Source organism: Gavia stellata, chromosome 10 (genome assembly GCF_030936135.1).
Source record: "Gavia stellata isolate bGavSte3 chromosome 10, bGavSte3.hap2, whole genome shotgun sequence".
In the NCBI taxonomy this organism is placed as follows: domain Eukaryota; kingdom Metazoa; phylum Chordata; class Aves; order Gaviiformes; family Gaviidae; genus Gavia; species Gavia stellata.
Window position 1 is genome coordinate 15,445,667 of NC_082603.1, and position 13,524 is coordinate 15,459,190.

The window sequence follows — 13,524 nt, forward strand, 5'->3', positions numbered from 1 at the left end:
TCCATTGGTATATATCTATAAATAGAAGTTGGCTTGTAACAGCAAAATGCAGGAGTATTTTATTAGCTGGTTACTGGAAAAAGGTTGATTTCCCCCAATGCCAGTGTTTCTCTGGGGCATCCACTCAAATAGAGCTGAAGAGCTGAGCCTAGTGCTTATTGCAGTCCTGCTATTGACTTTGGACTTTGGATCAGGCCTTATATCCTAACAATGGGGGTATTTGTATACAATCTCCAGGATGAAATTAAGATTTCTGTGTGTATGGTAATGGATATTGGGATACTGCGCTAAAGAAATGGGGAAGATAAACTCTGTGCTGGGCAGAATTCACCACAAGATGTCTCATGTCTCACTACATATTCTTCACAAAGGCAGGGAGCTATCCAGCTAAGTCTGGTGAGGGCAATGCGAATGACATGATTTAGATTCTTCTGGGGAGTATGTTAAGAACATATAAAAATAGACTGGTTGTGGAATCCTGGCATGAAGAGTGTGTTTTTCAAGGGCTGATTAAAAATAAATGCACGGAGACTAACATCCCTGAATATGAACAAAATTCTCCAGAAAGGGGAGGAAAATGAACAGTTAAAGCCAAAGTACAGCACTAGAAGAATGATTACACATTATAAAACAGGGTGATCAAATCTCACAGCCTTTACTAAGCAAGCCAAGTGGAATCTTTAAGGCTAAGGTGTCCCTTTAAAGACTGTTTCCCGGCCATATAATATTTTGGGGTGGGGGGGAGTACCTTTAAGTAACTTTTTGCCTTTTTATCTGTTGGCTTTGGGAATCCAGACTAGAGCCTGCACACGGGTTAATCTGTACAAGCGTTGGGCACAGTCATCTATTCTTAAGTGTATGTGTATGTGCTACATATGTATTTTTAAGTGGAACTCTTTAGTGTTCTTACATGTATAATTTCTCCCAGCACTGGAGCAGACTCTCCTCTTACTCTGGGATGTTCCTCGGGCAAGGATAGCTTCGTGTCCAGCTATCCATTTTCTTTACAGCTGTTAAAGGAAAGCTTTAAATGTTAATTGCCTTAATAGCTATCCACACACCAAAGAGTATGCATTTCCATTCTGAGGCCTTTCCCACCCCGGCAAATAGCGGCGATCCCTTTGCCTGCCCTGGCACGTCCGAGCTCTGGTCGCTGGCGGGGTCGGGGCCGCCGCCGGGCCGCGCATTGCCGAGCGCCCGGCGCTTCCCGGCGGCTCCGTGCGGGGGCGTGACGGGACGGGACGGGGCGGCGTGCAGCTCCGGGAGCTTTCCCGGGTGCGCACGCCCGTCATACAGGTGCGTGTCGGTGTAGAGAGAGGGACCCGCGGTACCCCCCGCCCCGCAGGAGGCGGAGGGGAGGCGGGGAGGGTTCACTTAGTAGTCACGGTCATGGGGTCGTGCCGTGGGAGCCGTCCCGCGGCCGGGGAACTTTCAGATTGGCCTTCGCCACCGGCGCGGAGCCTCCCCCCGCCGCCCCCTCCCTCCTCCGCGCCCGGGCCGGAGCCCGGCGCGGCTGCTGCTCCCCGGGCGGGGCGGGGCCAAGCCGCCCCCTCGCCACCGCGCTCCGCCCGCCTGCCCGCCCGCTGCATGAGCCGGCGCCCGCTCCGGAGCAGGTGCCGGAGCGGCGGGCCGGCCCCGCGCCTGCCCTGCCCTGCCCTGCCGGCGCTCCCCGCCCCGCGGGCCGGAGCGCGCTGCTGGCCGCCGCCGAGCCGCCTCCGCCCGCGGTGGATGTCGACGGGGAGCGGGCGGAGCGCGCCGCCGGGGAGGGGGGCTGCCGCGGCCGCCGGAGCCCACGTACATGCGAGTGCCCTCTCCGCTCACCAGCATGCTTTACTTCCAGATGGTGATCATGGCAGGGACCGTGATGCTGGCTTACTATTTCGAGTACACGGACACCTTCACGGTCAACGTCCAAGGCTTCTTCTGCTACGAGGGCGCGTACCGAAAGCCCTACCCGGGCCCGGAGGACCGCAGCGCCGTGCCCCCGGTGCTCCTCTACTCGCTGACCGCAGGCGTGCCCGTGCTGGTGGTAAGCAGGGGCCGCCCGCCCCGCCACTCTGGCAACTTGTTGGGCTGGACCGGGCTGGGCCTCGCCGCGGGCCCCGGCCGCAGCGCCGCCGGCGGGGTGGCTCTGGGGTGGGCCCGGCGGGCGGGGATCCTCCGTGCTCGCGGGGCTGCAGCCCGGCCCCGCGGGCCCCGGCGGGCGGCGCAGCCGGGCCCGGCCCCAGCCACAGCCGCTACCCACCCCGCGCCTCTGAAGTTTATTTTTAGCACCGATTTATGTAACTGCCAGTGGCTGTATTGCCAGCCCCGTTCGACTCCTTTTGGTAAAAATAGTGTTTTATTTTTTGAAATGTGTGTCGGTTGCAGGTAGATGGGCTACCTGAGGGGAAACCTGCTTGTTAGCAACCACTTACTAAGATTTCACTCAGGACTAATTAGAAAACCCCTCTATCAGTTTATTTTTTTGAAACTAAACTGGTATGTGCAAGGAACAGGGAGCAGTTCTGCTTGATTTAGTTGTTTCCATATGTCTCAGTTACTGATGTGTGTGCAAACTAAACCTGTGTGTCTCTAATTGAATATGATCTTCTGTCAATCATGTTTGAATAGGTGTATCTAAAATGAGATTTATTTCATTGATTTTTCTTTGGGGTTTTGGGAAAACAGCTAAGAGGGAAAAGCAGTGAGATGTATTCCCTTGAAGTTGTTGAATGTACTATTTGTGTTGTCAGGTAATAAGGGCATTAGTGTCTTTAATAATCCCTGACCATACTGTGGAGCAAAGACTGAGAGGGAATGAGATGGGAGTATTTAACCATCAGGGATGGATTATATATAGACTCACCAGGTGCATGCACAGTTACACATACACAAACTCCTTGTAAAGAGTTTATTTTCATCAACTGTAAGCATCAGAATACAAAAAAATTACAATAAGAGGAGGGCTCTTAAGATAGTAACTTAGTTTCACAGATTAATTCCTTTTCAGTAAAATATTAAAAATATGACAAGAGAAAGCTTCATCAAGGTAATACTGTGGTAATCCCAGGCACAATTCCCTTCCACATTGTAGCACCATGAGGTCTCAGGTGGTATCCAACATAAAACCTCATGGTCAGGCTCAGCCTTAGGATTTGAGACTTTGTTCTTTTTTTCTAGGGATTGAACTACATCATTTGGCAAAACATGTTATGCAGCCCTTTGGTTTTGTTTTCCTTTTTATTTTAACATCAATTAGTTGACCATTTTATTTACTTGTTTATTTGCTCTTTTGAACACCCAAATGCTGTTGATATTTTAAAGGGTTTTTCTGGTGGTGATATTTGTTTTGCTTTTAATTCTATTTCTTTTGTTTGGCTCAGGAAGTTATAACGGTTATGTCAGATATTTATGATGAGCATCTCTTTTTCCTAATATGTGTCAGCAAAATGGATTCGTAGTTTTCATTCCCTTCCTGGGTGCTAGATGATTACGTTGGAGAAATCACTATGACGTTTTGTCTTGGCAGTTGTAATTAGCCTTACTAAAAAGCTAATAATAGAGTTTAATGATATTTGATTGTGCTTCCTCTCCTAGTCACCAGCCTCTCAGGCGAATGACATGCCCTGGGAGGTCAGGGCATGGAAAACCACATTGCAGGTGCCTGTGTTGCACTTTTAAAAAAAATTATTTTATTAATTCAGCCCCTGGGAGCCTCATTACTTCAACAGCAATAAGTCTAATCATTAACATTATTAAATAAAGGCAACATTTTTCAGGCTTCAGACACAATTCTGTTCTGATTCTCCTTGGGCAATCCTCCCGGACTTAGTTTTTACACAGGATAGCTCTTCCTGAGTTGTGCATGATATGGATGTTGCCTTTGCCACCACTTCACCCTTTCATTGAAAGAAGTGGTGAAGGTAACATTTCTTCATCAAAGCATCTTTTATGCTTTTAGCAGTAATTGAACTTCCTTCCCAAGATTTCACAGATGAATTAGATTCTCTTCTATTTCGTTTCTTGTCTATGACAGTTTGAACACAGATGTTCTGTGTAATTATTGTTTTTTCTATAAATGAAATATAAAAATGAATCATGTAACAAAGCCCTAGTTCTGCCCATAAAGATACAAACATAGACCAGTGAAGGAAATGGATTTCTATGAATGAAATTGTACTTTTTTTTTTCAAAATCACTGTTGTCATGGAATATAGTTTATTAAATACTACATTTGTGATATTTAAAAAAAAATACCTTTTTTTTAAATTTTCTTTTTGTTAGTTTGGTGTGTAGGGTTACTGCTGTTTCTGGAGTTTTGAGATAGAGCAACACAGAGTCTTTACTTTGGTGTTCAGGGTAACTGGCATTTTATGAGGGATGGGACTTGTTGAATTGGAGCCATAGAGTGCTGCTTCAAGGTAATCCAGGTTCTCTTAATGTGACTCAATCAATGGCTCCATTGCATTGAGTTTTAATGAAGTTGCTCTAAGATCAGATAATAAATTAGTTTTTCCAGTGACTTTTGTCCTTCCACATGCCTGCTATTAAAAAAACTGAAAAAGTAAAGTACCAGTAGCTGGATCTGTCTTGATGAGCATCTCATCTGCAATGGGTCTCTTGCTGCTGTGAGGCTGTCACATGGCAGCTCATCCAAAACTCCAGTGCCATATCAGAGCTGCAGCAGCAGACCTGAGTGTCAGGCCATGTAGTAGAACTGAGTGTCTCTGGTCATGGGGCAGCAACATGCATGTGCTGAGACGTAAAAAATGAGCTGGGTCATTTGACAGGGATGTACCTGTGAGTACTATGTTAATCCTGGAAACTTTCAGGTTATTCTTTAAAATGCTACTTCCTGCTAATGCATTCTTGCAGCCCTAGTGCAGTGTTGCTGCCACGCTTCCATTCCTGAGTCCATCTGCTTCCCCATCCCGTCTGCCCCCATGCCATCCAAGGACGGATGCAGCTGTCTGTCAGGTCACAGGTCCTCAGGAGTCTGATCTGGGAAATGGAGTCCCGAGGCAGAAGCAGAGACTGCTGGCTGTACTGTAATGCTTGACTTACAGGTGCTCTGGTATGGGAAAGGGGAACTGTGACTGAAGGTTTTGTACTCTGCACTTGGGACTTACTGGGTTTGTAACTACAGAAGACAAAAGACTACAGTCTTTTGTCAAGTATTTACAAAGTATTAACCAAGTATTTGGTCAGCCCTGAAGTGGTCAGGCAGTTAGACTAAATGATCATTGTAGGTCCCTTACAACTGAACTATTCTATTCTACAATATCTCTTAGGTCATGCAGGAGCTAGTAAGAAGTCGAATTGTTGTGCTATTCACTTCAACAGTAATCAATTTATTGTCCACTAATAGACATATCTGCTTGAAGTCCCTGCAACTTCAGAGTTGCCCAGAGAAGTTGTGGATGCCCCAACCCTGGAAGTATTCAAAGCCAGGTTGGACGGGACTTTGAGCAACCTGATCAAGTGGAAGGTGTCCCAGCCCATGGCAGGGGGCGTGGAACTAGATGATATTTAAGGTCCCTTCCAACCCAAACCATTCTATGATTTATAGGTATAACAGCAATTGTAGGAAATCTATAAAGGAATCCAGCAGCCATTCTGTAGGATGAGAAAAGCTTCTTCCTTTCCTGTTTTCCAGTTGGTTTCCCAGCTTTTATGCAGGTTCCACAAAACGAAGCAGGATATATTACAACATTGGTTTTCTGTATTCTATGGATTATCTCCAAAGGGTGTATGCACTGTTCCCTATCTGTTAAATCTGTAGTTTATGAGTTCTTCCACTTAAGAATTTTGAGGACCCAAATGTTTGGGTTTGTTTGTTTTGTTTTTAAAAAAAGGCTGAAAACAACTGCAGCTTAACATATAACAAAATATATGGTCCATTACAATGTTAGACTATTATTTGGGGAAGGTCTCCTAAGTAATACCTTTAGGCACAAGTAAAGTAATGCCTTGAGTGAGTATATGTGTTTGCATAAGGACCATTAGGCAGACTATCAGTAAACTGTTCTACAAAATGTAGATGAGGTTGAAATTGCAATCAGAAGAATGTAAAAGCCCTAAGTATGAGATTCTGTGATGGAAGAACGAGACTCCCGCAGAGGCACTGCCCCTGTGGGCTCCCTTCCTCCCATTTGTCTTTTGTGATTCAGTGTTGAAAGAGTACTGCTGGCTCTGCGTTCCCATCCTTTCACTGTCCATAGCACTAATATCCAGAAATCTCTGATATACTGAGGAATTCTCAATACACTTTTTCTTTTCTTTTTTTTTTTTAATTTTTATCTTTGTCAAATGTAAAGGTGACAAGAAATACATTCTTGATTTGAATCTATTAAAATACGTAATAAGCAGAAAAGTGCTAGTTGAGAGCTCAGTGCTATTTAAGCCATTTCCCAAAGTGTCAGTTCTTGCTCAGTGGGCTGGTTGCTTTTTTAGACTTGTTATGACAGATGTAGCTTGGGAAATATACGTCAGTCTAGTCCTTTAGCTTCCAGTAGAAATGATTTGTAGAACTGTGAGGCTAGTTTCTCATGTTTTCAGAATCTGTAGATTGATCAGTTCTGCATTATTTCTTTCTGGTAGATCTTAGTATTTTAGAGAAGACAGAATTATTATTAACTGTGCTCAAGGATTCTTTTAATGAGTCCACATGCTAATGTGGATTACTTAAAATATCAAAACTGTTTAAGCAATAATTGGTGTCAAAATCAATGTATTGGACCTAAGATGTACGCTGACTGTTGTATAAAAGTCAGGAGGTGATAATGACACACTTTCATTAAGATGTGTAAACAGTTTTATTATGCAAATGTTGTTTGTTTTTATTTCCAAGTAACAAGCGGATGATTACAGTACTCATTCATAAAATATACACGGTTCTATTTGCCTAGATGAATTCCTAGCATATTCATATTTTCCTTGTAAACCAATTAAAGACTAATTTGTTTTAGGATAATCCTCTTAATATCATCATTGAAAAAATATCTGCCATTCAGATATGAAGTGTTCTATTTTTCCTTTAGTAGACTGGATGAATCGTTAGATTGGCACATCCCAAACAAGGAATGGATGCAAAAAATCAGGCATTCTGCCTTCAGCTTAGCTTTAGTCAGTAACTTTCTCCTTTCCGATCGTTTGAGGAAGGAATTTTGAAACCTGGAAAAAAAGACTGTGAAGTGAGAGATGCAACGTCATTGTTCATGTATCGAATTTACTGTACCCTGATGCTTTAAGAAAAACCAAGATCATTTGGTGAATAATGAGAAAGAGAAGCTACCTTTTGAAGGATCAGCACAGATTTCATAATCTCTTTTTCTTCTTCAGTGTCTTTGCTGATCTTTTAATAGTTCCAGTTCTGAGCAGCTTGACAATATTTGAAGGAAATGCAGAGACCTGAAGGAGATGCATCGCTTGTTTCCAGCATATAGATCTAGCTGATGTGGTTGGGCATGCTCTTATCTCACTCTTCCTTTTTGAACCTGCTAGTCCCTATTTTCCTTCTGGCACCTATGATGCCGTGTGCTGTGGCATCAGGGACTGATCGGATTTTATCAGGCTGAGTTTTCAAAATGCTCTTTTCAGAGTAGCTTTTAGTTAACCTATAGTTCACTGAAACTATGCTACTCTGATATAACTTAGTGCTGTATCTGAAAAGGGTGCTGGATTGTGATCCATTTCCGGGACATCAAAATATTGTGTTATCTGTTTGTTATAACTTAAGGAAAAACACAATTTAGAATTAAAGTTCTGAAAAAGAAATATTTCTGGAAATGTCCTCTGTGAATTTGCTGTGGCAGGAATATGTAAATTTACCTCATACCTGAGAACTCTAGATGCTTTTCATTCCTGACCTTAGAAAAAAGCAAATGTTTCTTCCATCTATTTTAGGCTGATTATTTATCTGCTTCGTGGCTGGTACCAAGTCACTTTAGCTTCTATGGACACTTTGGTACTATTGGAAAAAAATAAAGCACAGGGGCAGAGTCGAACAGACTTTTCTTGTTCTCTGCCACTCAAAGTAGAAGTGGCCTCTATGCATCCTGAAGGAGACTAAGCTGTTTTGTCACTTCTGCCAGAAAGAAATCAAGGAAACTTGATGGTTGTCAGCAGCTCTATGTTACAGGGCAAAAAATTCTAAGAATACGTAGTGAGGTATTCAAGTGTTCATTTTTATGTACATCTTCTAGAGCAAGTTAAAGTAATCGTCCAGCAAAGTGTTCAGTCCGTCCTGGTGCTCTTTCTTGGGAGCAGTAAGCTTTTTTGCTAGGTAGTTGGCTGCAATGTTGGAACATCCCCTAATGCTGTTTTTGAAATGACAGTGGTAATGCAACAGAAGATTAGAATTTTACATCCAGACTCATATGAATTGGGTAGACTAAACTTAGCTTCTGAAATCAAACGGAAATGGGTTTACTTGTGTGCAAAACTCTCTTTAGCTTCTTGATATATGACCTATTTCAATAATCCTAGAATATCTTTGACTAGCTAAGGCTTATTTATGTGTCCTTTTCTTGTTGGCACATTTGGCAGCTGTTAAGACTACATGAAGAAGAAATTCCCAGAATACTTTGTTTACTCTGTGATCATGTTCTTGAATGACCCATTTGGTCTCTGTCTTCATAGTTCTGTTCCAACCTGCGTGCACAGCTGCAACTTCTATTCCTTGATAGTTTTCTTCTTCTGTTCTCACTAATGGGGGGGAGGGGAGAAAAAAGACATGTAAAACTTGCCTTTTTTTTAATGTACAAATGCTGGGGACATCAGAAAGCCACTTTTTTGGAAGTGGGGAATGCCAGCAGATGTTGAAGCTCAGGGACAATTTATGTCATGCTCTTCCTTTGTGAAAGGATAATTGCATTGCAACTTTACTTAAGAATGAAAAATAAATCACACTGTTAAGGTCTGCAGTAACTGTGTACCAGATGTCAGTATTGGCCTGTTGGGACACATAGTAAGACAAATACATGGTTTGATAGTCTGATGCTGTTTTTATCCCAGCATAAAACCACTAATCCAACAGAGCTGTAACCAGGAGAAACAATAAAAGATTCAGAACCATTGTCGGTTTTCTTGGGAATTCTTTGTCTGTCGTCTTATGCTGCGATGACTTACATGAACAGTGACTGCAGAAGTTATGTTTGTACTTCCAACTGAATGTATAATTTCTGCTGTGCTTGCTATGCATGCTATTTACAACCACTAACAATATCGAGGCCATATGTTTCATCCCTTGATGGGCTTTCTGGAAGTAAAGTGGCAAGCAAATGTGATCAAGGTGGACAGGGTTCTGTTTGCAATAGCTGAATGCCTGCTTGTCCTATAAATGATGCACTTATGTTTAAGTGAGAAATTGTTAATCCAACTGATCCTGTGCGATTAGGGAATTTGTATGCATTGTTTGTAATCTAAAATAGTAGGCTTGCAGTAATAATCAGTTTCTGAACCAAACAATTGTTGCTTATTGTACATCATGTAGGATTGAGGAGATGGGTGTCCATATGATATGTAATAAATGACAGCCAAAGTAGAATTGTAAGTAGCCTTAGCTGTGTTTTTCAGCCTTAAAAGCGGTGTGATGTTTAAAGAGCTTTACAATGCTCTTGCAGCATCTCTCAGATACATTGAAGTGAGCGATGGCCCAGCTTTCATCATAAATGGTACTTATCTAGCTGAGGTGTGGTACCTCAGAGACTGCAAATAAAAAGCCTAGCTGAGGTGGATATACCACATCTCCAGTACTCAGAAAACATGTACGTGTGGCATGCTGTTTTAATGAGGAATATCCACTGTGAACATGCTAGTCCTTAATATTCATGCATAGTACAGTGAACGAAGTATTGGAGAGGGAGTAGGAAAGCAAAAGTTATAGCCCTTGCTATCTCTGATCAGCAACCTGGCTTTGATAAGATCATATCTATTCACCTGCAGGTGGGAATATATTTTTTTTCAATGTAGAGCACAAAGAAATCTGCAGTAGAAAAATTACTGTGTATATTAAGATTTTTTTAATCTACTATTAATCTAATAAATTGTTCAGTACTGCTTCAAAATTGAATCTCAATCCTGGATGCCATTTCCTGGGATATGAGGCACCATAAGACAACCCTCTGGTTATGCTGGGTGAAAACTCAGCAGGCTGTGGATTCCACTTCTGCTTACCATTCTGGACAACATACACTGTTACCTGTAATTTTGCATGTATTGTAGAAATGTATCATAATTATCCATTGTATAATTATTGTACATTATATATTTATATGAAAATTCCATTAGCCTTATATACTTATTAATGTACAACCAATTATAAATGCAATACAGCTATGTTTTAATGGCTTTCTTCTTTACAAATAGTATTTTATATGAAAATTCCATTAGCCTTATATACTTATTAATGTACAACCAATTATAAATGCAATACAGCTATGTTTTAATGGCTTTCTTCTTTACAAATAGTATTTTTTCTTATCTGCAGATATTACTTCTTGCCTCTCACCCTCTGTAGGGTTAAGAAGTATGTATGAAGGCATTCATTCCTAAACTAGAGTTTTTTGTTTTCTAAATAATAATAATAAAAAAGCTATCAAGAACAAAAGCGAGCCCAACAGTATCCTGCTGTTCTGATTCTTTTTTTCTTTCTCTACATAACATTTTGAAACACCCATTGTTTTAGGCTGGTAGGTTTTATGCTGTCTCTAAAAGGCATCTGAGTGATACTTTTCTTTTTTTTGGTTATTCAAACTCTGAATAATATTATGAGGACTTTGGTCAATTTGTAGTTTGCCTCTTTGTAAATCAAGTGTTACATATTAGAATCAGTAAGTGGAACTCATCTTCCCAGTATAGTTATTTTGGGTAGTAATAGGGATTTCTGTGATCTGTCCATAGCTATTTAGGGCTCAGACATGACTGAATTAATTCTGCTTAAAGATTTGTTAATCATGGGTCAGCTGAGCTGCAGTAACCAGCCATGTGCAACTTGCAGCCTGTGGGGAGCATGAGGTGAAGTATTTGAGCTTGACCTGCTTTAATTAAGACTTAGGCCAATACACGGTACCTTTTTGGATTTTACAGAGTGGGTGCACAGACTGTCCATAACGTGGCTCTGCTGACAAGTGGGGACCTCATAAGGACAATGATGTCAGATATCTGAAGTTTGATGTCCCCATTCGCAGAAGTGCATGGCTCTGTGCATAAGTTCATCTCTATGCAGAGCAGCGTGTGGACATGCCTGAGTTTCAGTGCACGCTTAATAGTAGTTGGATCATACTTACATAGACTGAGCCTGGTGTCCAGAGCCTCTCCATTGCTCAGTTTCTGCCTCTGCTGTTCCTATGGGGGTTGTCCTTGGACCTGTTGGGGTGTATCTGGCCTCTACCTGGAGGCCAGGCTTCAGGCTGCTGCAATTGTGCATTCAAACTGCACAGACATGAGTCTGAGTGTCCGAGAGGCCTGAGGGAGGAATGAGGAGCTTGTGCTGCATTGTACTGTAAACCACAAGCATGCTCGTGTGAATGGTGATGAGGACAGTCTGGCTGTTACAATGGTCCTCTTTGCCCTCTTTGCCAAGTGCTCGCGCTTGACTGAAGTCAGCACTTCAATCAGTCATGGGTACTCTTCCCAGAGCATTTAGCAAAGGCAGATGAGATTTGTGGGCAGACTGACCTTGGGTTATGTAAGTAGTTCACAGACATCTGCAGCTGGCAGAATGAATGTACGGAGCTGCGTTGTGAGCTCTGTCAGGCTTTGCCTTGATCAAGGGATCTGGCCGCCCAAGCAGGAGGTACATTTAGCCTTTAGTGCCTAGCTGTCCAGTGGTAATTGTGAAACTAGGCTTCTCTCTAAAGCACTAAGAGATTTGTGCATGAGAAGAATTATGCAAGAGCTAGATATGTACTAATTGTTAATTAATTATCTTGGTATTGGTGGGATTTAATCACGTGCTTCAGTGCTACTTGAAATAGCAAGGCCTTCCTGAGATGGAATAGTGTCTGTGAATGAGTGTGGTGGTGATAGAATCTTTTTTGGAACGACATTCATTTTAAGAGTCAGTATTGCAGTTTTAAATAGTATTTCTTTTGTTTATGAATTGATTGTGATTGTTGTGTGATTAGAAGGAAATAATAAAGCAAAGACTATTTCTTTTAAAAATCTCAATATATTTACATATGTGAGTGTGTATGCACAACAAGCTGCCAGAAAATAGTCATGTTTAGATGGTTGATTTGTATCCATAGTTCAGTTTACGTGTATTTTTAACCTTGAATGCCAATAGCAAAAATGCCTGAAAGATGCCTGAAAGAGTTAGTTCACTACACCAGAATACCTAAAAAGGCTATCATATCACCAAATGTGTGAAAGCACCTTTCAACACAGCACACTTTGAACTTCTCTTTCTAGTAATAACTTAAGTTGCTCAAATAATGAGATTACATCCAACACTGATTAAAAACACAATATATGTACATACATTTACATAGCAATTATGTATTTTATCTAATACCCCTTTATTGTCTTCACAGAGAAGACCAAATACCAGCTCTTATAAAGTCTGCCTTGAAGACAGCCAATGTCAAAGCTTCACAAGATCTAAAAATTTTAAATAGACTCATTCATCCTTAAAACACTTGAGCTTTTTTGAAGATAAAGCCAGCAACATGTTTACTATTATTTTACAGCTCTATGCAAAGGAGGTAAGGTAAACCATTATGCCCTATTTTATGAGTGGAAGAAGATACAGGCACATATTGAAGAAGAGTAGCTGGGCTTACTTTGGCTTGTAGACTTAGAAATTAGTTTTCAGAATACCATTGCATGCCTGAAAGAGCTGTTTTTATGCTCTGCTGTCTTCACAGCAAAGTATACAATCTCCCCTCTGTCTTGTAGGCATTTCCTGTACTAGGAATTTTTTGCTAAAATTTCCCACTCTTGCTGCTCCTGTTTCAGCTCATTGGCTGCTGTGCTAATGAGGGCACTTGGGACTTCCTCTTAATTCAAGCACTGCATTGTGTAAACTCCTAAACAGGGTCAGACAACATAGTGTTGCCAGCTGCACATCTGCAGCCATCTGGATTTGTGGCAGGAGCAGTAGAATAGACATTGTGTAGCAGAGTTGAAAGAGTGACAAGAGTGCTGCAAATCATATTTGCAGAAAACCATAAAGTAAATGCCCCATATTTGATCTACAGAACATACAGAATCATTATTGAAATGGTTTTTCTACATGTGTATGTATCAAATAAAGGCAAATGGGATAAGCTACTGCTATGCAATGTTCTGTGAAAAAGCTTGCTGGCTAATTCACTACCATTGCGTTGTTAAGAGGAGAGGTTAAGTAGTTATTAAAACTTCTGATGATCGTAGCCAGTTCTCTGCTCCCACTTCTATGCCTTCATTAAGATTCTGTTTCTAATAAATATCACTTCAGTATATTAATTTATTATGATAACATTCTTAAGGAGAAATAATCACACACTGTGAAATTACAGCTTTCAAGTCTGAGGAAAGAGATGCAGGTGAATGGTCACA

General features: G+C 41.6%; 1 protein-coding gene across 2 annotated transcripts in view; it reads left to right on the forward strand.

Moving 5' to 3' along the window:
- Positions 1-1,789: 1,789 nt before the first annotated feature.
- PLPPR5 (phospholipid phosphatase related 5) overlaps positions 1,790-13,524 on the forward strand; it is a 45,464-nt gene continuing 33,729 nt past the window's right edge. For both annotated transcript variants that reach the window (XM_059821789.1, XM_059821788.1), the window contains exon 1: positions 1,790-2,029. In XM_059821789.1, coding sequence (XP_059677772.1) covers positions 1,799-2,029 — 231 coding nt within the window. In that variant the 5' untranslated portion in view covers positions 1,790-1,798. The remainder of the gene's footprint in view (positions 2,030-13,524) is intronic.